The sequence below is a fragment of the Heteronotia binoei genome, chromosome 8 (genome assembly GCF_032191835.1).
Source record: "Heteronotia binoei isolate CCM8104 ecotype False Entrance Well chromosome 8, APGP_CSIRO_Hbin_v1, whole genome shotgun sequence".
Taxonomy (NCBI): domain Eukaryota; kingdom Metazoa; phylum Chordata; class Lepidosauria; order Squamata; family Gekkonidae; genus Heteronotia; species Heteronotia binoei.
The window spans coordinates 93,254,291-93,277,411 of NC_083230.1; the positions used below are offsets into that span (position 1 = coordinate 93,254,291).

General features: G+C 45.4%; 2 protein-coding genes across 3 annotated transcripts in view; one reads left to right on the forward strand and one right to left on the reverse strand.

Annotated features, from left to right (window-relative positions):
* Positions 1 to 17,489: 17,489 nt before the first annotated feature.
* On the forward strand, positions 17,490 to 19,884 carry PMCH (pro-melanin concentrating hormone). The gene is made up of 3 exons (XM_060245612.1): positions 17,490 to 17,823; positions 19,171 to 19,363; positions 19,635 to 19,884. The coding sequence occupies exons 1-3, from the start codon at positions 17,545 to 17,547 to the stop codon at positions 19,682 to 19,684; spliced, it is 522 nt and encodes a 173-aa protein (XP_060101595.1). The 5' UTR covers positions 17,490 to 17,544; the 3' UTR covers positions 19,685 to 19,884.
* The window catches only part of PARPBP (PARP1 binding protein), a 59,596-nt gene continuing 55,926 nt past the window's right edge, over positions 19,452 to 23,121 (reverse strand). For both annotated transcript variants that reach the window (XM_060245611.1, XM_060245610.1), the window contains 2 exons: positions 21,321 to 21,483; positions 19,452 to 20,379 (listed from right to left, as the gene is read on the reverse strand). In XM_060245611.1, the coding sequence (XP_060101594.1) occupies positions 20,042 to 20,379; positions 21,321 to 21,483 (501 nt within the window). In that variant the 3' untranslated portion in view covers positions 19,452 to 20,041. The remainder of the gene's footprint in view (positions 20,380 to 21,320; positions 21,484 to 23,121) is intronic.

Sequence of the window (23,121 nt, forward strand, 5' to 3'; positions counted from 1 at the left end):
ATGTTGTGCTGACTTGCCCTGGGAGCAACAAGCGGGATATAGATGGTGGTAGCGCATAGAGATCAAAACCTCCAAATTTGTTTTAGGGACAAGTTAGACTAGAGAATCAGGCCTAATTTAAATGTGAAGATGGCAAGGCAAAAGCACTTCCCCATAGGTCTTTGCACTTGCACAGTGGCTTCTTTAAAGTAGGTTGCTACCCAAGCAAAGCAGCTATGGATGTATTAGTTAGCATGCCTGAGGTCCAAAGCTCAGGAAAGTCACACTGGCTTGATTACTAAGCCCACACAGTGGGTACCAGCCCAGTTTAACACTGTCCATTTGCAAAGACCTCTTGGTAATGGTTTTCCCTTCCAGCATCGCATTGCATGGCCTGAGCTCAAGTCAGTTTATGGACATTCAGGTCAGCTTATGTCCGAAAAGCAACAAAATCAGCTAAATACCTAGAAGAATGACTGTTTGTAGCAACATGATTAAAATGGGTAGGCGGGTTGCCTGCGGAATTTAAAACAACCCTATGTAATTAATTTAAAATCACCACCACTCTGCTGGCATACATTGCTGGAAATTGCACAGTGGAAAACATGTTCCACATAAAGCGAGAAATCAGCTCTTGGTTAGTTTCATCAGCTGCACCAAGTTTCCAGTTCAGGCAAGATACCAGTCCTTTTTACACAACATCTGACAGGCTTCCTAGAGGCCTGTTCGCAAGTTTCGGTAGTGCTGCATGGATGACGCAGCTATACATTTACTGAATGAATGGAGAGGGAGAGTGCATGTGAGTACCCAACATGCCTCCTACCTCCATGATTGCCAGCTCTTGAGGCCTATGTGCAGAGAAAGTGTATGTGCATACGCTCCCTCCCCATGGTTGAAATGTTTGGAAAGCAGTGTCCTCAGTCATAGGGAGAGTGTGTCATTGGAAGGGAGTGTACATAAGGACACTTCCTTGCACATTGCCCTTTGCCCTCCCTGCAGCACATTGAATCAACATGAGAAGAGGTCATATGTAGAGGGCTAGTGAATGCACATACAATGTGTGTACAGTATGCACTTGATTCTTCTTGATCCATGCACTGAGTAATTCTCATGTTACATTCAACACATGTACAGCTGAATGTATGATTTAAAACCCACATTTAGCTAGGTTCTATTCCCGAATTTAAGAACTGAGCATGTGTTGGCTCTTAATTACAACAAAAATATTTGTCTGCAGTATGTGTGTGTGTTACTGACAGGGCTTTTTTGTAGAAAAGCCCAGCAGGAATTTATTTGCATATTAGGCCACACCCCCTGGCATCCCAATTGTTTTGTAGAAAAAGCCCAACAGGAACTAATTTTCATATTGGGCCACACCCCCTGACACCAAGCCAGCTGGAACTGCAGTCCTATGTGTTCCTGCTCAGAAAAAGCCCTGGTTACTTACTGTAATATGAACTGGTTCAAACCACACAGAGGACAAGACCAGGAAGTCTTCAGCCCAGTAGAACAGAAGCTCCTGTTCTGCCATTTCCTTGTGTTCAAATCAGGTGCCTTCCAGGAAGAATTTGTGAGAAGATCACTGAGATGTCCGGAGGACACAGAATAAAACACAGGAAGAATTAGCAGGGATTCTTATCCAATAGCAGAGGTTAGAATGCTTTCAAATGATCAAGTACATTTGTAGTTATATTGTTTGGCTAGTTAACATATATAATCAATTTTTCAATGAAAAGTGGTGCTTTTTTAGTATAAATTATGCACAGAAAGTATCTAGGCAAGTCTGTTATAAAACACTGTTAATTATTAAAACCACTTTCAGCAGAAACTACTGATGTCTGAAAAGAGGGGGAGAGAAACACATACAAAGAAACAGAAGAAATAATTCAGTGCCTAATTTAAACATCAAATACTTAACTGTTTATGCTAAACTAAAAGTATTTATACATTAATCTACATGAGCAAAGGAAAATATTTAAAAGAAATAGAAATAAACTTAAGTGGAAAACTCATTTGATCTTGGCTACAAACTTAAAATTCACCTGAATTTTCTAGAATATTATATATATATGAGGAGCCCCATGGCGCAGATTGATAAAGCTGCAGTCTGAACTCTGCTCATGACCTGAGTTCGATCCCGGCGGAAGCTGGTTTCAGGTGGCTGGCTCAGGTTGACTCAGCCTTCCATCCTTCCAAGGTCGGTAAAATGAGTACCCAGTTTGGTGGGGGGAAAGTGTAGATGACTGGGAAAGGCAATGGCAAACCACCCTGTAAAAAGTCTGAAAACATTGTGAAAGCAACATCACCCCAGTGGTAAATCAACCTTTGACTGGTCAAACCATCAATCAATTGCTCTTGCATTGCACTGACTGACTCTCCTCACCCCAACCCACTGCTGGCCCCAGGACAGATGAGGATTGACCCTCTGGGGAAACTGCTAGACAACTAACCTTGCTTCTTTCAGTAAAAAGCAACCAAGCTTGGTTCTCTCAGTAAAAGCCAGTGAGGGAGGCTTTTCCAAGTCCTATTTTGCCCTTTGAGGGAAAACTCATTGGTTGACTCCACTCCTCTCTCCCACCCAAGTGGCTGTTGCTGGCCAGCCAAGTTGCTGCTGTCAGTCAAAGGCAATCAACCTTTGTTCTGGCAGTTTATGGCTCTTCCTACTTTCCCATTGGCTAATCCACCTGTCATTCTGCTTTGCAGAGGAGAGAAAGAAAGCCTTCCCTTGACTGGCTGAGGGACATAGGAGAAGGAAAAGAGCCATAGAAAAATCCTTCACATGATTGGCTGAGAAAGGGAGGAGGAGAGAAGGTTTTCTCTCAATTGGCTGAGAACACCTCCCTATCCTCCTCCGGAAAGGAAACAGATAGAGATGGGGGAAATGGCATCTTGTACCAGCAGGCCAGATACAGAGAGATAGGGAGGAAAAGTGAGAGACAGAGAGAGACTGAAGTCCTGTGCTTAAGACCAACAACGTTATTAGAGAGAGAGTGTTGGTCTGAAAGGTATCACTAAAGGTCTCTGAGGGACAATTCATTGGGTCCAGTCCTAACTACAGCTGCCAGTTCCAGATTGGTGGAAAATTCCTGGAGATTCTGTGGTGGAGTTTGAGGAGGGCATAGGATTGAGGCTTCAGAGTCTGCCAGACACAGGTTCTTGTTGTGGAAGCTAACTGGGTGATTTCAGACCAGTCTCAGACAATGTTCCCTCTAAGCTGACTTAGTGTGAGCTAGCTCACAGTTGTTTAGCCTCTGGCTCACACATTTGTGTCTTAGCTCAGGAAAAATGGCCCCAGAGCAAACTAATTTGTGCAGTAGCTCACAACTTTAGTGCCAATAGCTCACAAAGCAGAATTTTGGCTCACAAGACTCCACAGTTTAGAGGGAGTATTGGTCACAGACTTTCAGCCTAATCTGCCTCACAGGGTTGTGGTTTGGATCAAAGGGGGGAGAAGAGAATGATATAAGCTGCTTTGGTCCCCATCACTGTGGAGAGTGACTGTCCTTTCCTTAGCTGAAGACTGCAGGGAGGGGGAGGCGATGGAAAGCTGAAGTCAGAGGCGCAGATAATAATAATAATAATAAATTTTAATTTATATCCCACCCTCCCCGCCGAAGCAGGCTCAGGGCGGCTTACAAGACAGTACATCATACAATGATACAACAATAAAATTCAAAGCGATTAGCAATTAAAATACAATTACATATAAAAAAAACATTTAAGTTAATAATATAAAACCCCAATATAACATAATATGGTGCTACAGTCTTGATGTGCGTATAAACATAGTTTTTATGGTGATGATGCAATGGTTCCACCTTAAAAGGCCAGCTGACAGAGGACGGTTTTGCAAGCCTGTTGGAACTGTTTAAGGTCTCGTAGGGCCCGTACCTCCTCTGGTAGCTGGTTCCACCATTGAGGTGCTGTTATCGAGAAGGCCCGCTCCCTTGTCGCTTTTAGTTTGGCCTCCTTTGGCCCAGGGATTTTCAGCAGATTTTGTGAGCTAGATCTCAGTACTCTCTGGGGAACATATGGGGAGAGACAGTCCCTAAGATAGAAGAAGAAGAAGCAGATATTGGATTTATATCCCGCCCTCCACTCCAAAGAGTCTCAGAGCGGCTCATAATCTCCTTTACCTTCCTCCCCCACAACAGACACCCTGTGAGGTGGGTGGGGCTGGAGAGGGCTCTTACAGCAGCTGCTCTTTCAAGGACAACCTCTGCCAGAGCTATGGCTGACCCAAGGCCATGCTAGCAGGTGCAAGTGGAGGAGTGGAGAATCAAACCCAGTTCTCCCAGATAAGAGTTCGCACACTTAACCACTACACCAAACTGGCTGTCCTGCCGCGTTCTGCACTAGCTGCAGTTTCCGGGTTCGGCACAGGGGCAGCCCCATGTAGAGGGCATTACAGTAGTATAACCTCAAGGTGACCGTTGCATGGATCACTGTTGCCAGGTCGCCACGCTCCAGGAAGGCAGCCAACTGCCTTGCCCGCCTAAGATGAAAAAAGGCAGATTTAGCAGTGGCTGCTATCTGGGTTTCCATTGTCAGAGAAGACTCCAGTAGCACCCCCAAGCTCTTGACCCTGCGCACTGCTTCCAGTGGCGCACCAGCAAAAGCTGGTAGGGAGATTTCCCCTCTTAGACCGCCGCGGCCCAGGCAAAGGACCTCTGTCTTCGCTGGATTTAACTTTAACCCACTCAACCTAAGCCAACCTGCCACAGCTTGCAATGCCAGGTCCAGATTTTCAAGAACATCGTCAGTCTGGCCATCCATCAGTAGATAGAGCTGGGTGTCATCAGCATACTGGTGACAACCCAGCCCATATCTCTGGGCAATCTGGGCAAGGGGGCGCATGTAGATGTTAAATAACATTGGGGAGAGGACCGCCCCCTGAGGCACCCCACAGTTAAGTAGGTGTCTCTGGGATGGGATAGTTCTCCCCCAATCGCCACCCTTTGTCCCCGACCTTCAAGGAAAGAGGAAAGCCACTGCAAGGCCAGCCCCTGAATCCCTGTGTCGGCGAGGCGGCGGGTCAGCAACTGATGGTCGACCATATTGAACGCAGCCAATAGGACTAACAACAACAGTACCGCCGAACCACCTCGATCCAGATGCCGCTGGAGATCATCCATGAGGGCGATAAGCACTGTCTCCATCCCATGGCCCGGGTGGAAGCCGGACTGGTATGGATCTAAGGTGGAAGCGTCATCCAGAAAACTCTGCAACTGCAACGCCACTGCCCTCTCTATAATTTTGCCCCAAAAGGGCAAATTTGAGACCGGCCAGTAATGCGCCAATTCGGTCTGATCTGATATAGCGTTTTTCAAGAGGGGGTGGACCACAGCTTCTTTCAGAGGTGTTGGAAAAAGGCCCTCCGAGAGGGATCTATTTATGATGTCCCATATAGGACATCTTAGCTCCCCCTGACAAGCTTTAATTAGCCAGGAGGGACATGGGTCCAGATCACAGGTTGTTGGACGTGCAGTAGAGAGGATTCTGTCAACTTCCTCCAAGCTGAGTGTGTCAAAGCAATCCAGGGTCAAACCGGAAGACAGGCACGGGACCTCGAGTTCGCACACTGTATCTAATGTGATGGGTAAGTTGTGGAGGAGCAACATGACCTTATCTGCAAAAAAATTCCCAAAAGCCTCACAACCTATCTCTAATTCCTTAACATTTGGCCTGCCTTGTGGCAGTGTTGTGAGATTCCGAATTGTCCTAATCAATTGTGCCGGGTGCGAATTTGCAGACGCAATTTTAGCCACAGAGTGTATTTTCTTTGTGGCTTTGACTGCCATCTCCTAGAACCTCATAAACTCTCTATAAGATGTTCTAGTCGCTTCGTCCCAAGTACGCCGCCATTGCCTCTCTAGCCGTTTGAGTCCTAGTTTCAGCTGGCGTAATTCCGAGGTGTACCACGGGGCCATCTTAATGTGGGGTCACAGAGGGTGTTGAGGTGCAATCTCATCAATGGCTCTGGAGAGCCGGCCATGCCAGGTATCAACCAGATCATCAAGAGAATCACCAGGGGGCCAGGGATCCCGTAGTGCCATTTGGAACCGCTCCGGGTCCATCTGACTCTGTGGGTGAGCCATAATAAGCTCGTCGCCTAAATGGGTTTGGAGTGGAGCATCCACACGAGCCCTGAGGGCGAAGTGGTCCGACCATGGCATAAAGAGGAGACAGGGTTGCCAACTCCAGGTAAGAAGACTCCTGGTGATTTAAGGGATGGAACCTGCAGAGGGTGTGGAGGGCGAGGAGAGGTGGGACTTCAGACAGGTACAGAAAAGTATTTCTTTCTCTGCTTTCTCCATCCCATGTATAATCTTGTAAACCTCTATCATGTCACCCTGCAGTCGACGTTTCTCCTAGCTAAAGAGCCCCAAGCGTTTTAACCTTTCTTCATAGAGAAAGTGTTCCAAACCTTTAATCATTCTAGTTGCCCTTTTCTGCACTTTTTCCAATGCTATAATATCCTTTTTGAGGTGCAGTGACCAGAATTGTACACAGTACTCCAAATGAGACCGCATCATCGATTTATACAGGGGCATTATGATACTGGCTGATTTGTTTTCAGTTTCCTTCCTAATAATTCCCAGCATGACGTTGGCCTTTTTTATTGCAATCACACAATGTCTTGACATTTTCAGTGAGTTATCTACCATGACCCCAAGATCTCTCTCTTGGTAAGTCTCTGCCACTTCACACCCCATCAACTTATATTTGCCCCCCCCAAGTCGCAATAAAGAGACGGACACAATTAGATTGGTGAAACTATGGGCCACTTTATTAAACAACACAGCAACGGCAAGGGCAACCGAACTGCAGCCAGGTCAGGGCCAGGGGTCTCCTCAGACCGCTCCCCTGCCTTTTTTAAGCGGGCGAGAGACCCGGCCCCCCAGCCGGAGCTGTGTACCACAGCTCCCACCAGGCAGGCCCAACAGGAAGGCTCGCACCGGAGGGCCCAGACACCAGATGCAAGTCTCAGCAAAAAGGCACCCATCCAATTGAGTCTCCGGGACAGTCTGCATTCACACACCTCGGGCCACACCCAAAGGTTGATCGTGCCAGACCCCTAACTCCCCAAAAGGGGGAGGCTAACCGGTCCTCCCCAGGCCGCATGGTGCCATAAACCCCGTAAAACCTGCCACAACTAAGGCCAAGTCTCTACTTAGGGCTTAGCACCCACTGAAAGGCCCAAAGCCAACACAAGCCCTTGCAACAGATCCCTCAGGAAAAGCATATTACCCTTTTCCGAGAGATGCACCCCATCCCCTCTGTAGAGGTCGGGACATTCCCTAGAAATATCCGGATGGGGCAAATAGTGGTCCAAACCACCCTCCAAAACCTTGCGAATCTCCTTATTCGCTCTGTAACGAGCCCTCTCTATCCCAGCTGGATTCCAAGCACTGCGCCACACCAAGCGTGGAATCATGGCCGACCAAACTATAATGGTACCAGGCCATCTGTTCCTTAAGTACTTGAAATCATCTTGGGCTTGCAAGATCAACCCCTTGCCTTTAATCAGCCCGAGATCATTCCCTCCCAGGTGAACAGTTAATATCTGCGGAGGAGGGCCCACACACCCATGAAATAAAAGGGGGAGCAAGCCAGGCCACTGAAGACCCCGGCACCCCCGCCATTCAACCATAACATATTTGCTGAGCCCCAGCTGAGAGCCAACAGCAGTTCTCCGAGCTTGATGTGCCGCCCAAAACACATACGTTAACTGTGCCCACAGATGAGAACTCTTCTCCTCCAGCCAGGAACAACAGCATCTAAAAGGAAAAACAGACAAGTTATAAAACCCAAACTTTAACTACTCCAGCTCCTACTACTAACTACTCCTAATCAAAAACTACTAGCGGAGCAAAGGGCGAATATAACCTTTGTAAGCCTGAGACCGCCAACGGCCAAGATGCTGAATGGATGAAGTAGGATAACCCAAGGCAGCAGCCGTAGAGGCCGCGCTGATTCTAAAGGAATGGGTACCAAACCTCACTCCAGACAACCCTAACAAGGCTAAAGCCCTGGACGTTACGGCCCAAAATTGATGTTTTGTCAGAGGGCTGCCTCCAAAATGACAAAACAACAACCCTTCGCAGCCTCCCCGCACAGCCAAATAGTCGGCCAATGCGGAAACTGGGCAAAGCTCCACTTCCGAACATGGACCCAACTCCAGCACAGTCCCCATGCCCTCTTGATCCGTTTTGGATCGCCGGATAGTAAGAACCGCCTTACCCCCCGACAACTTAATATCCCTCAGTAACAATGCCCTACCTGAAACATCACTCTTTGAGATTGCCACCAATTCACTAACCCTCAGCGCCCCCAAAAAGGCCACCAAAGAGGCTGTGTGAAACAAAACTGCCTCGAAATGAGACGCACAAACTGCGTTTCCAGTTTCAAATGACTTTTGACAATCAAAACAAAGGACAGCTGGTTAAATTTTCTTCGAAGCTTTCCATTACATTATTATAATTTGTATTATTTTTCTATCACATCCACAGTTAGTATATATGAAATCTGGCAGAATTAGAAACCTTGCAGATTTGTAACTGTTGTTATTTTAAACTCATAAATTAAAGCTGTTGGACCACAATAGAGATTTATTTTAAAGGAAAGTATCAGATATTAATGCATAAAATGGGTCATTAACCTGCAAATTGTTCTGAATAACATTCCCAGTATTACTGTGAATTTTTTTTGGAAATGCAAAAGTGTAATGGAAGCACACCAAATCAAACAATGTCAGAAAATTGTTTTAAATGTCCTGCATCACATATTCTGCATTTGCTGTTTAAAAGCTGAAGTTCAGATCAATACTTTTACTAACATCTTGCTGTCAGACCAACCTGACTTGCTACTGGTTAGTGTGATGTCTACAGTCATATCTCCTAAATCACAACTATATCCTCCTAGATCAGCATCTGCAGTAGACATTCCTATTGCACATACATGATAATCTTTGGATACCTTCCTCTTCTTCAAAAGAAGCAAGAAAAAATGGTGTAGAAATGCCATTCAGTTTACTTTCTTCAGTATGCATCTTGCAGTTGCTGAAAACAGTCCAAGGTTAATTGGGCAGCCAAAAGACTTCCGCAGAAGGTAAATGTTACAGTTAAGAATGAAGGGAGAAGAGAGTCCTCTACTACCCTAGGTGACTAAAACCTGGAAGACTCTGAGGTACCCTGATTTTACCAAGTCAGAAATGTCATACTCCCCCTCTCCACTTGTCATTTCTGATTAGATGCATCTCTAATAATCTATATACATCAAATCAACCATATAGGAAACTATATATAGATATGCATGGATAAGTGCATACATCTGTTTCACCAGTTAGATACATATTGGGTAGGGTTGCCAATCCCCAGGTGGCGTCAGGGGATCTCCTGGTTTGGAGACCCTCCTCCCGCTTCAGGGTCATCAGAAAGCAGCGGGGGCAATGTCTGCTGGGCATTCATTATTCCCTAGGGAAACTGATTCCCCTAGGGAATAATGGAGCATTGATCCATGGGTATCTGGGGCTTGGGGGGGGGCTGTTTTTGAGGTAGAAGCACCACATTTGCAGCATAGCATCCAACACCTCTCCTCAAAAGACCCTCCATGTTTCAAAAAGATTGGACCAGGGGATCCAATTCTATGAGCCCCAAAAGAAGGTGCCCCTATCCTTCATTATTTCCAGTGGAGGGAAAGCATTTAAAAGGTGTGCTATCCCTTTAAATGTGATGGCCAGAACTCCCTTTGGAGTTCAATTATGGTTGTCACAACCTTTCTCCTGGCTCCACCCCCAAAATCTCCTGACTCTACCCCCAAAGTCCCCAGATATTTGTTGAATTGGACTTGGCAACCCTAATACTGAGAAGTCTGCTACAATTTCCAAGCACAGGTGCAAATGCTCCAGGTAGTCAGCCTGGTTCAGATGGTTCAAGCACTGGACTAGGAATAGGCTCGCCAATCCCCAGTTGGAGGCAAGGAATTCCCTGGTTTGGAGGCCTTCCCCCCACTTCAGGGTTATCAAAAAGCAGGAGGGGGAATGTCTGCTGGGCACTCCATTATACCCTATGGAGACCCATCCCCATAGGGTATAGTGGAAAACTGATCTGAGGTATCTGGGGCTCAGAGGGGCGCTGTTTTTGAGGTTGATGCACCAAATTTTCATTATAGTATCTGGTGTCTCTCCTCAAAGCCCTCCCCAAGTTTCAAAAAGATTGGACTGGGGGTCCAATTCTTTGAGCCCCAAAAGTACGTGCCCCCATCTTTCATTATTTTCAATGGAAGGAAGGCATTTAAAAATGTGATGGCCAAAACTCCCTTCGAAGTTCAATCATACTTGTCACAACCTTGCTCCTGGCTCCACTCCAAAGTCTCCTGGCTGCACCCCCAGTCTCCAGATATTTCTTGAGTCAGACTTGGCAACCCTAACTAGGAGTAAGGAGATAGGTTAAAATTCCCACTCAGCCACAAAGCTTGCTGGGTGACACTGGGCCAGTTGCTCCCTCACCCTAAATTACCTCACAGACTGTCAAACTGAAGGAAGATGTTCTTGGTTGCTGCACCAAACTTATGGAACTCCCTCCCCAGAGATATTTGTTTATACTTCCTATCCATGTCTTCCACCAGAAGATGAAGCCTTTTGTCCAAGGACAGAGTCCCTCCCACCCCCACACTTACCTCCTTCTTAAGAGCCTGGCTAGCGTGCCACAGCAGTGCCAGGCAGCCTCCTCACCTGGCTGGCCACACCCAGCTAGCAGAAGCCTCAGGTGACCATCCTTGGCCTCCAGAGGATGAGCAAGAGGGAAGCTGGAGTGACACCAGCAAGGGGAAACTGGGAAGTGACAGGAAACTGGGTAGGGTTGCCAGGTTCCCCCCACAACCACCAGTGGGGGGGCAGGGTTACCAGATCCAGACTGGGAAACTTCTGGAGATTTGGGGATGGAGCCTAGGGAGGAAGGGACCTCAATGGGGTTCACTGCCATGGAGTCCACCCTCCAAAGCATCCATTTTCTCCAGGGAAACTCAGTCATCTAGAGAAGAGCTGTAATTCTGGGGGATCCCCAGGTAGGCTTCCCAACCCTCCCGCCCCAGCGGGGGACCCCCAAATTTTTAGCCTCCTCCCCCGCTCTTAAAAAATCTGGGGGCGGGGGGGAGAGAGAACATACCTGTAGGCATCATGTTGTTTTACAGCTTGGGATCCGTTTTTAAAATGTGTCCCTTTAAGGCTGCACAGGAAACAGGAACGGCCCCTCCCTTTCTTTTCCTGTACAGTAAGTACGGTAAGTATTTGTGTGTGAGAGAGAGAGAGAGGGAGGGGGCAGGGAGGGGGGATTCCCTGGTATGGAGGCCCTTCCCCCCCCCTTTAGAAAGCGTGGGGGGAGGGAAATGTCTACTAGGCACTCTATTATTCCCTATGGAGAACGATTCCCATAGAGAATAATAGGGAATTGATTCATGGGTATTGGGGGCTCTAGGGGGGGCTATTTTTGAGGTAGAGGCACCAGATTTTTAGTATAGCAGCTAGTGCCTCTCCCCCAAGTTTCAAAAATATTGGACCAGAGGGTCCAATTCTATGAGCCCCAAAAGATGGTGCCCCTATCCTTAATTATTTCCTATGGAAGAAAGGCATTTAAAAAGGCATGCTGTCCCTTTAAATGTGATGGCCAGAACTCCCTTGGAGTTCAATTATGCTTGTTACATCCTTGTTCCTGGCTCAACCCCAATGTCTCCTGGCTCCACCCCCAAAGTCTCCTGGCTCCGCCCCCAAAGTCCCCAGATTTTTCTTTAATTGGACTTGGCAACCCTATCCCCAGGTCCCACCTGCAGGCTGGCATCCCTAAAACTAGGAGAAGGAAGAATTAACTTGAGACTTCTCTGGAGCAGGTGAAAAGCCCAGCAGGCCAGAAACAGCTTGTAGAATTATGGAAAGAGCCCTAAGAATGAGGAGGAGGAGCTAGGAGAGGATTTTCAAACCTTGGAGGAAAAATGGCAGGGTGGAGAGACAACAGCCCATTGATCAGGAGGCCAATCACCAGGCTTGGACACATTTCTGGCAGCTCAGGGAAGTCTCATTCCCAAGTACTCTTTTATCAGATCTGCCCGTAGACAGCCAAGGAAGAAGCCAAGTCAGCGGGCAGGCAGAGGCTAGGGAGTGAAGGAGCCATAAAAATATGTCCCACAGCACTGACAATCCCAATGGGCAACTATAGATATTCAGAAACATTGACATGCATCTTGATATTATGGTTAAAATGTGTGGATTGATTTTATTGTATATTGTTTTTAATATTCTATGTGGTTTTTAACTGTTGTTAGCTGCCTGCCCTGAGCCCGCTAGGGGAGAGTGGGATATAAATATGATGATGATAATAATAATAATAAATTTAAAATGGTGAAGAAATATCCCCCTCCTCCCCATTGTCCACAGGCATGCTGAAAAAAGAGAAGCTGGAAAGCAAGCCCCTTCTGGACTCTGCCCCCTGACTGGTAGAGTTGGACATTTTATTTTGTTTGGTGTTCCTGCAATGATCCCTCCTTTCTCCCTTGTGTTTTAATTTGCCGGCTCCTCATTAAAATTGGTTTTATGATGTATTTTAGTATGTTGTTTTAATTGATGGCCCTGATTAGAGAAAAGGGCAGGATATAAATCTTGTAAACAGACTTGTGTTATGCTCCCAAAACACAGATGGCATCCAAATGTGATATATACATGTAATGATATGCATATGATATGTTTGCAGTTTCCTTCCCAGAAGTGTGGAGAATGATCTCATTGAAAAACCCATAAATGCAGAGTGATGAGAGAATCTTGGGGCCTAAGCAGAAGAGCTATGATCTCTACTCCAAAGAGAATGGCTTTTTTGATGGAGAATTTAACTTTAACTGATGGAGTATTTAACTTTCTCCTACCATGCCCACTTTCTAGACCTGTACCACCACCCCATTTCCAAAAAGATGCTAATAGCTCAGCATGGGAACAAATACATTTCCCTAATGAAGCTAGGGCTGCCAACCGGTTGCCAGCCTCTAGATGGGCCCTGGATAGGGTTGCCAAGTCCAATTGAAGAAATAGCTGGGGACTTTGGAGCCAGGAGACTTTGGGGGTGGAGCCAGGAGATGTTAGGGGTGGAGCCAATATCAAGGCTGTGACAAACGCCGCAGCCGCAGGTTCCCGCGCCGCAGCCGCACTAGCAGCTGTCCCTCCCTCCTCCTCCCGCTCGTCCTCCTCGCCCCTCGGCGGCCGCCTGAGGCTGGAGGCCTGGGTGAAGCAGGGCGGTGGTGCGGGCATGGAGAGCAGGGCCGGGGGCTCGGGGCCTCCTCCTCGGCCTCCGGCGCTGCCATGCTGGTGCTGGCGGGGCTGTGCTGCACCCTCACCGCCCTGGGCCGCACCTGGCTCCGCCGCCTCCACTGCTCCGGCGCGCCCGATCTCCTCGCCGCGCTCCTGCTGCCCCTCTGCTGCGCCAACGCCGCCAGCGAGGCCCTCGGCCGACAGCTCCTCCGCCGCCGCCTCCTCCTGCTGCTGGGCGCCGGCGAGCCCGCCGCCTACGGCTTCACTGGGCGGGGAGGGGGCGGCAGTGGCTCGCCATTTCCCCCCTCCCCCTGCTTCCATTTTTTGGGGGAGCGGGGGAAGAGGGTGGAAATCCTGGGGTCCCCCACCAGGGCGGGAGGGTTGGGACCCCTAGCCCTGGAGATCTCCCACTTTTACAACTGGTCTCCAGCTGGCAGAGATCAGCTCCCTTGGAGAAAATGACTGCTTTGGTGGGTGGGCTCTCTTGGCTCCACCTACAAAGTCTCCAGGTGTTTTCCAACACAGACCTGGCAACCCTAGCCAACCTCCTGGTGGTGCCTTCAGACAACAGATCAGCCCTCTAAAGAAAATGGTCGCTTTGGAGGGTGGGCTTCATGGCATTACACCCCACTGAGGAGGTCCTCCCGTCTCCAAATCCTGCCTTCAAATCTACAGGAATTTCCCAACCTTGAATCGGCAACCCTATATGGAGCTAATTACAGTTTGAGGGGTGAGTCTGAGATTGCGTAAAAAGGTGCCTTTTCCCTAGTCCAGTTAGCAGCCAACACAGCTGTTTTGACATTTTATAAACTCAACTGTGGAAGGTCTAATCTGGAATCACACATCACATCCAAATTTGGGCCTTAAATTATCTTCAGTCTGCTGAACTGCTAATTTAATAAAAGATTTGGGCGCTGATCCTGGAAGTGACTGTGGCTGAGGGAAAAAAGTGATAAGAAAGCCTGCAAGAAAATCTACTGTAGGAAAGGCACTGCCTTCATCTTCCTATTCAATTTAATATTTGTATCAGGGCTCTGTTACTGGTTTTCTACATGCTAGTGACATCTGGATTTAAACCCCTGGATCTATGGTAGTCTTGTCTCACTGGCATTAAGAAACAGGCTTAAGTGTTGCATGATTTTCAGTTGCAATTGCTTTTATTGCTGTGCAACCCCCTGGATTTTTTTTTCTTGTAAATATAAAGGCAGTGCACAAGAACACAAGTTCATAGCTTAGTAAGGCCTACCAGTTTGGCCCTTTGATTGGCATTTTACTTGTTACTCACCCACCTTTGTGAGATGAGGCAGACTACAAATCTGAATAGCATAAAATTTCTCTCTTCGGCTTAACAGTATTAAAAACAATATTTCATCCTCTCCCCCTTTCTGCCGCATACCTTTCAGTGTGCTTGGCAGCAGGACCATATAAGACCAGCCCTGCATCTGCAAATACGATTAACTTAGAAAAATTTTCCCCACACTATGTTGTTATAAAACTCATTTTTGGCCTCATTTCTTGGCATTTTTTTTTTCATGTTACAGGACATTTTTTTTCCATTTTCTTTTCCCTACATAATGACAGTTTTAAATTCTGCTATTTTGGCCATGTCTAAGTAGCTTTCCTGTGTCCAAATAAAATGTCAACCTAAAGTAGGACCTGAACCAAGAGCATAGGCTTCTGTAGTTAATTATACTTCTAGGTGGAACTACTGAGACATATAGAGCTACATTAGCTGAAGGTCCTGTTCTTTGTCACCGGATACTAGCCAGGGGGTAGTGGTAATTTTGTCCGTGTTGAAAGCTCCCCTAGTCTTTGCCGAAGGCAAAGTCTTCTGTAGATGCCTTCCCCCCTCGTTTGTTTCTTATTCATCTTGCCAGCTGCTGCATGTGCCTTGGAATCTGCTCACATGAAGTTAAAAAAAAGGTCCATCTAATTTCAGTATGAGATGGAAGGCAGCATGATATAGCCTGATGGTGTCGAAAGCTAAGCAGGGTCTTTAGTTGGATGGGAGACCACCAAGGAGGTTTCTGCAGAGGAAGGCAATGGTGAACCACCTCTGCTTCTCACTTGCCTTGTGCATCCCTTGCTGAGGTCACCATAAGTTGTTTGTAATTTGATGGCGCCTACATATTTAAGTTCAGTATTGTCTGTTAGCCTGGCAGCATTACCTCTAGGTCTCCGACAGGGCCATCATCAGCATTCCTTGCTAAGGAAGGCTGCCATATTCCCAGTTTTGTAAGCTCAGAAATGTTTACCTACATCTGTTGAACAAAATATCTTACTTACATTACCCTCTTCCCACATAAGCATCTTGCCATGTTCATAGTGATGGATGTTACCAAAGCACTTAAGCAGCACCAGAAAAAAAAAAGTGTTTAAAAGTGCAGGTGATTGTTCCAATCCCTAGCTTCTCCAGTTAAACTAGTTATCAGTGATCCAGTGTTGGAAAAATGGTTTGCTGCCTGAGGACCAAACTACATGAAACAGGTCTGCAACATATCTTTGGGCATGTACTGCTGGTCCTGATCTTGCATAAATCCTTTCCCTAGTGTTGCTATATTCAGCATAAATAGCTTTTGTACATCTGGTGAGCCAGTGCCAGTGCTGCTGTCATCACTTTTTCCAGTTCTCTAAAAGTTTCAGCCCGTTAGGAGTCCCCAGTCCTTGTCCTTTTATAATAAATATACACAATGCTCGCCCTGACCTGAATAGCCCAGGCAAACCTGATCTTGCCAGATTCTGGAAGCTAAGCAGGGTCAACTCTAGCTAGTACTTGGATGGGAGACCTCCTTGAAATACCAGCAGTCAGGAGGACAGGGGCAGGCTTTATTCAGCCACTTCTCTGAATGTTCTCCAGACCTCAAGTAGGAATCAGTCAACAGAGGTCACCATGACTTCCAGGTGCAGGCGTGCACACACACAACCGCACCCCCCAAAATATATAGTTCTCTATAGTTTTTAACTCAGCATAATCTACTACAAATGGTTCCAATCCATCTAAAATATCATCCTTCCCTACTAGCATCGTGGCTGTCTTTTCTGGATTCAGATTCAGCTTGCTCTGCCTTAAGCACCCCACCATGGTTTCAAAGCATAAGTTCAGAGTCAAGCCAGACACATCTGGAGGCTTATATGATGAAATATCAAGCTGGGTGTCATCTGCATATTGACACTCTGGATAACCTCATTCAGTAGCCTCATTTAAGTATTGAAAAGCATGGGTGAGACAGTATGGCACTCCCACTCCCAAGACAAATCTCACCCTGTTAATTCTGCTTCTCCAGTGGAAAGTGTTTAATTAGACAGAAAAGACCAAAACCACCAAAAAGCTGCTCTCCTAATAACAACTCCGTTTTCTAACTGAAATAGTAAGCTGGAGTGGTCAACACAGAACAACAGTGATGACTGTCTCTGTGCAACTTTAAAACAGTGCAACTAAAGCCATCACATCTTAGAACCCAGGCCTGAATCTGGACTGAACTGAGTCAAGGGTTGGGGGTTAAGAAGGATTCCACAAGGAGACTCTGTGGCTACTAGCTGGCTAGTGCCATCATAAAGTAAGTGGGGAATTCTTCCCTGGTTCAGATGTAGTCTATACCAGAGAATAATTCAGGACTGTAAGGGGTAGGAGGGACAGAATTACAAGCTGATGGTCATACTTCATTCCCAGGGAATATGAGTTTCTGTGATATCTGCTGCACCTCCTTTTGTGTTTCCTGAGCCTGCTACAAACCAAAAAGCACCTACCACTTCTAATATTACGAAAAAGGAATAACATATTTCTTTCCTGTCCTCCCCATCATATTCCCAACATTATACTTCTGTATTATATCTAACTCATTTAGCTGACTTTTTCTACACTGGAAAGCCTCACTCACTTTAGCCTTTCCTTGTAGAGCATCTTGTTCCTACATTGTTTTTACATGCGGCATTATAGAGCAGGATTTCCTCTCTTTCCTCCACACATGTGCAAATTAGACCTTTTCTGAAATTGTCTTGAGTGGAAAATAAGGTCCATTTTGAAAAAGATGGTTACAGAGATTGACATACGATAATCCAAAATATTTTAAGATTACAATAAGGAAGCTCACCACCCATGGTTTAAAATGAAAGAAACTTAATAATATGCAAAAGATCGCCCTAATGGCCATTTGAACAGTAAGTAAGCCACTGAAGTGGTTTCTATTCATTCTCCAGGTTATATAAAGATAGCTTTCCCAGCAGAAAACATTTAATTTCCCAAGGAAGCTTCTCTCAAATAAAATTTGAGTTTGATGCACTTCTATGCACTCATTAAGCATTTCAGAATGCGTTTCTCATCCTATGTGTTAATACTAATTTTCTCTCTCTTTTCTCAAGGTTTCTTACTTTCTGTTTCAAAGTCGGTGCGAAAAGCAGAAGACAACATGCTATTAAGTACATTCAACCTTGGAAAAGTAATCCAGAATGCCGGCAAAGCCGAGAAGTCACGGCCTGCATCTTCTCTTGAACATTACAAAATTGAGGACAGCAGTTTTCTGAATGAAGAGGATGATGGAACCCCAAAGTTCTCTGTGAGTTTCCTCTTTTTAGCAATTGTGTTTAAAACTCATTTGTGGCACAGCTGAAATAATCCATTTATTAGCAGAGTTATGCCCTTCTGAATCCATTAAAAACAATGGGCTTAGAATGGTGGAGCTCTGTTTAGGGCTACAATGGAGGGATTATTTCATTTATGCCACTGGGACCGAGACTGAAGAGTTTACACTCCCAACATGAAATCTCATTAAATATCAATAACAAGTACGTTTGAAAACTTTAAATGTATTTCTCTGAATGGCAACTGCTGCCTTGTAGCACAATCCAATCCCTCTATGCGCATTGACTTCAGCGGATTCAGAAGTGGGTAACTCTGCTTTGGATTGCACTCATTAGCTCAACCTGTATTAAATTTCAAAGTGTCTTAGTAAAACAATTTTTTTTATAAAGTCTCCTTTTTCCATTAACAAATACTCCTAATGCTGTGGTAGTATAAAATGCCATAAAGTCACTGCTGACTTATGGAGATCCCCTAGGATTTTCAAGGCAAGAGACATTCAGAAGTAGTTGGTTTGCAATTACCTTCCTCCACATAGCAACCCCTGCCTTTCTTGGTGATCTCTCATCCAAGTTCTAACCAGGGCTAACCCTGCTTAGATTCCAAGCTATGACACATTTGGGCTAAACTGGACTATTTAATGCTCTAATTGAGGACAAACAAAACCACACTCTTTAGGGTGCCATCCTGATCCATTAATATTATGGGATATGGTATAATATTATGAGATATGGGCTAGGGTACACATATGTTGCTCTACAAAATCTGGTCTCATGGATCTACACTGAAGGCAGATGTTTCCAACTTTAGATAACTGCTGGGTTCCAAATACACCCATATGCTTCTGTATATTGGGCTTCCCTGGTTTTCTGTCCAGAAGCAGCTTTTGAAAAAGCATGAAAAGCTATGATCAGAAAGCCCCTGGGGGACTTGGGGGTGTGTGTATGGAGGCCTCTGAAGCACTTTTACATTTGGTGTATTGGTGCCAGTTTGGTGTAGTGGTTAAGTGAGTGGACTTTTATCTAGGAGAACCAGGTTTGATTCTCCACTCCTCCACTTGCACCTGCTGGAATGGCCTTGGGTTAGCCGTAGCTTTCACAGGAGTTGTCCTTGAAAGGGCAGCTGCTGTGAGAGTCCTCAGCCCCACCCACCTCACAGGGTGTCTGTTGTGGGGGGAGAAGATAAAGGAGATTGTAAGCCACTCTGAGTCTCTGATTCAGAGAGAAGGATGGGGTATAAATCTGCAGTCTTCTTCTACATATTTGGATGCCATTATTAACATTGTCTCATTAAATTTCAAGTTCATGTTTTCTTCAAAATACAGAACATAGGCTCTAAGCACCATGACATAAGCCACAGCCGACCACTGAACCTGCCTCCTTATTTTTCGCTGGAGGAACCTGTGGCTTTTCCAGCTGAAGCTGAAGTTCAAAGTATAGAATCGATACAGGAAAGGAGAGAGACGGGAGATGATGAAAATTCAGCTAAATTACCTATTGGAAGAAGAGATTTTGATAGTAAGTATAATTTTCAGATTATTTCAGACGTCACTGGATGGCTTCAGTGCATTCATATAACTGTTAATCAAAACATTAATATCATGGCTGTTTCTAAATAAACATTTATTAGATAAACATATCCAAATACCTGAAGCAGAGGGGGGAAAGTCAGTGAAATATACAACACTCCATTAGTGATGAAAGTGCATTCAAACTCCAGTTTATCACAAACATTATAGGCCAGCTAACTGTTTTACTGACAAACCAAAACTGGGGGTGTTTTGTGCAGTGCTCAGGTGTATGCTGGGAAGAGTCTATCGACCATGCTGGCAAGTCTGAAGCACAACTGCAGGATGACGTTTGGAACAAAGAGAACCATTTTCATCAAAATTAAATGACACTGTAGTTTAAATGTTTACTGTGTATGTGTATTTTGCGGTGTACGAGGTGCCTAAGTATTTCTATGTCAGAACAATAACACATGATCAAATAACTGTACTGATTATATTGCATTATTAAAACTGATAATTCTGCAAAAAGCATTGATCTGGTTGTCTAAATACTGTCCCTACATTAACCTTGCTCAGTAGTTTGTAATCATAACAAAAACAAGATGATCATCCAGCTGATGCTTGCTTCTCTCCCAAGATTTCAGGGCCATTAATGGTTCCCATAAGTAACACACAAGGACAACATTCACAATTTAAAGAAATGAGTTAGCTTTGCTTGACCGTCAATCAGTTTGTTTTTTGCGGCAATTTTGTTACATTTTCCTGCTCCTTTTATTTTGCTGTCCAAACTATTCTGGCATTTCTCCACAGCCTTTGGTCTCTTTCTATGTATGTGTTGAAGTGATTCATTTTCATTAGTGCATATGACATTTTCACTAGTCCTATCCACCTGCTTCCTCTTTGAGCTCTCGTTTCTTGGCTGACAAGTGGATTTTCCTATTTCTTTACTTATGCTTCCATTCTGATGAACATTTCCAGAACTAGTTCCAAGCGCAGCACTTGCAAGATGGGAACGAAGGCATTCTGTTGGTTAAGAGAATAACATTTCAACAACGCTCCAGGAAATGAACACACACACACAGAAATCAAAGGATAGGAAAAACTAAATGTTAAGTAACTAAAACCTATAAAGTATCACACAACTGTTTTTAAGCAAAACAAATTAAATTCAATATTAGCCATACATTGCCTTTGAAAATAATTGTTGTTCTTCGGTTTGCTACAGTGATAGACAGCAGGTCTTAAAACTCCTTGGAATTTTAAAATGTTCTCAAAAAAATGTTTGGAGCACAACTCTATAAGGGGACAGTCTCCCAAGTTATTTTGTCTTGCATTTGAGCAGTACTAATTTTACTTTGGCATGCACAAGAGGACCAGCATAAAGGGTGACCCTAATGTCCACTGACCAAATAGCAGCCATTCCAGAGACCAGAGGGTATCTTCCTACTTGCTGCTATCACGGTGACTGTGCATTCCAGACTTCTCCATTAGATGGTAATTAGAAATGCAGATACAGCAATTATTTGCTTGCAGAAGATTAAATGGATGCAAGATACTTGTAAATACCAGTGCTAATAAAGCAATGCTGTTTTCTGCAGCAGTAGAGCCTAAAAGATTTTAACACTTGAATGTCTGTGGTTAAATGAAGCTCTTAGAAGTGGTCAGTTTGACTTAGATTAATTTGAATTGCAGAGTAAACCTAAACCGGCCTATTCAGAAGCAAGCCTTATTTTGCTCAATGGGTCTTGAGTCTCCTTGGAAAGTGTTCCTAGGACTGCAACCTTAGGCAACTCACAGTGTCATCCTAGACAGAGTTACTCACTTCTAAATTCATTTAAGTTAACAAGCTCTGCATAGCATAGCACTGACGTTAATCCTTTCAGTTTATTAAATAGGTGCAACTTTGAAGGGGGGAATGGAAAGAAGTTTTTGAGTAGCTTACTGTGGAATCAATATTTTTTTACCTGCACTTGATTCATCTCGAGGGCACAGAGCTGTCCTTTCTTTGGGTGCTGGATGTACACATGTTGGGATTTGACTAGTACTGAAGGAATGATCCTTCTTTTCAAATATTTGGTCATCTTTGTAGGTGCAAGCAAATTGAGACCGAATTAAAGGTTGTTTCAACTAAAGGGAAAGAGCAACAATTATGATCAGCTAAAAACACTGCAAAGGGGGTTTTGAATTCTTTTGCACAGAAAGTAAACTATATAGCATGTGTAAACTAGCTCTTTCATTTTTATATAAAATTCACCATTCACAAATATAGTGTTAAAGGTAATTTTTTCACACAACTGATTTTTTTCTAAATACCCCCAACCTCATTGGAGGTCCTGTTTCTTAAAGATGCCCATACATACTAAGAGACCTAAGAGAACAAACATTATACTTCCCCACAAAAATTTAAATTTCAGACTAACATTGCAATGCTAAACACAGTTACACCCTTCTAATTTTAGTAAATTTTCAAAAAAAATCATTTAAAGCATTTCTGTACTGTCTTTCAAACCAACTTTGAGGAGGGATGGTGGCTCATTGGTAGAGCATCTGCTTGGTAAGCAGAAGGTCCCAGGTTCAATCCCTGGAATTTCCAACTAAAAAGGGTCCAGGCAAATAGGCGTGAAAAACCTCAGCTTGAGACCCTGGGGAGCTGCTGCCAGTCTGAGTAGACAATACTGACTTTGATGGACCAAAGGTCTGATTCAGTATAAGGCAGCTTCATATATTCATATGTTAACTCCAAGTCCCCAAGGTAGCTAACATTAACATATTTCAAACACTAAAATATGTTAATTTGATATTAATTAAATTTGATTAAATTATAGTGTGTCAGACAACCAGGGGACTGAAGGTGGAGGGTGGGCTAGGGATTTAAGCTGTAAACTGAGACAATCCAGTTAGGTTTGTGCGGCCATCCTACTATTATTAATAAGATCATACCAGGGCATAGGTGTGGATGCCCGACCGGGAATCCCAGTGCTCCTGGGGAGGGGAAGGTATGACGGTGGGAATAGACAGAAGTGCAAGGGAAGGAGGTGGAGACAAAACAGTGCTCGGCCCCTTTCCAGTCTACTTCCCATCCCAACGGTGACAGGTAGTGGGGCCAAGAGGAACTGCCCGCTCCCGTCACTGGTGTTATGCAACGCCAGGTCCGTAAATAATAAGACCGAGATCCTTAGGGAATTCCTGCTTCGGCAGGATGTGGACCTGGCTTGCATGACCGAGACCTGGGTGCGAGAGGGGGAGACGGAGGCTCTCTCCCAGATGACCACCCCCCCCGGGTTACTCGGTCTTTCACCAATCATGGACTAGTGGGCGGGGGGGAGGGGTGGCGTTATTCATACGGGAGGGTTACTCCTTCCGGGCTCTCCCGGCCCCAACGATCGATGGGATTGAGTGTGCCAGTCTGGCGTGGGATGTCGGAGAGGGGTTGGCAATCTGGCTGGTGTACCGTCCGCCTAACGCACCAGCCAGCGCCTTACTATCCCTGATGGAGGCGGTGGCGGGCTGGGCGTTGGAGTACCCAGGGCTTATGGTCCTGGGTGACTTCAATGTCCATGCTGACGATGTGGCCTCCAATTGGGCAATGGATCTAGTGTCTTCCATGGCGACACTGGGACTCTCTCAATTTGTTACGACTCCTACGCATCAGGCAGGGCACATACTAGACTTGATCTTTGCGTCCGGGATTCGGGTGAACGATATCGCGGTGGAGGCGGTACCATGGTCAGATCACCTAGCCCTCAAGGCCCGTATGGAGACGCT

Bases quoted from the DNA above. Each gene is read 5' to 3' on its own strand.
- PMCH (XM_060245612.1), top strand. From the start codon at position 17,545: ATGCACTTCTATGCACTCATTAAGCATTTCAGAATGCGTTTCTCATCC. The intron at 17,824-19,170 runs GTGAGTTTCCTC...TTCAAAATACAG, and splicing joins ATGGAACCCCAAAGTTCTCT to AACATAGGCTCTAAGCACCA. The intron at 19,364-19,634 runs GTAAGTATAATT...TGTTTTGTGCAG, and splicing joins TGGAAGAAGAGATTTTGATA to TGCTCAGGTGTATGCTGGGA.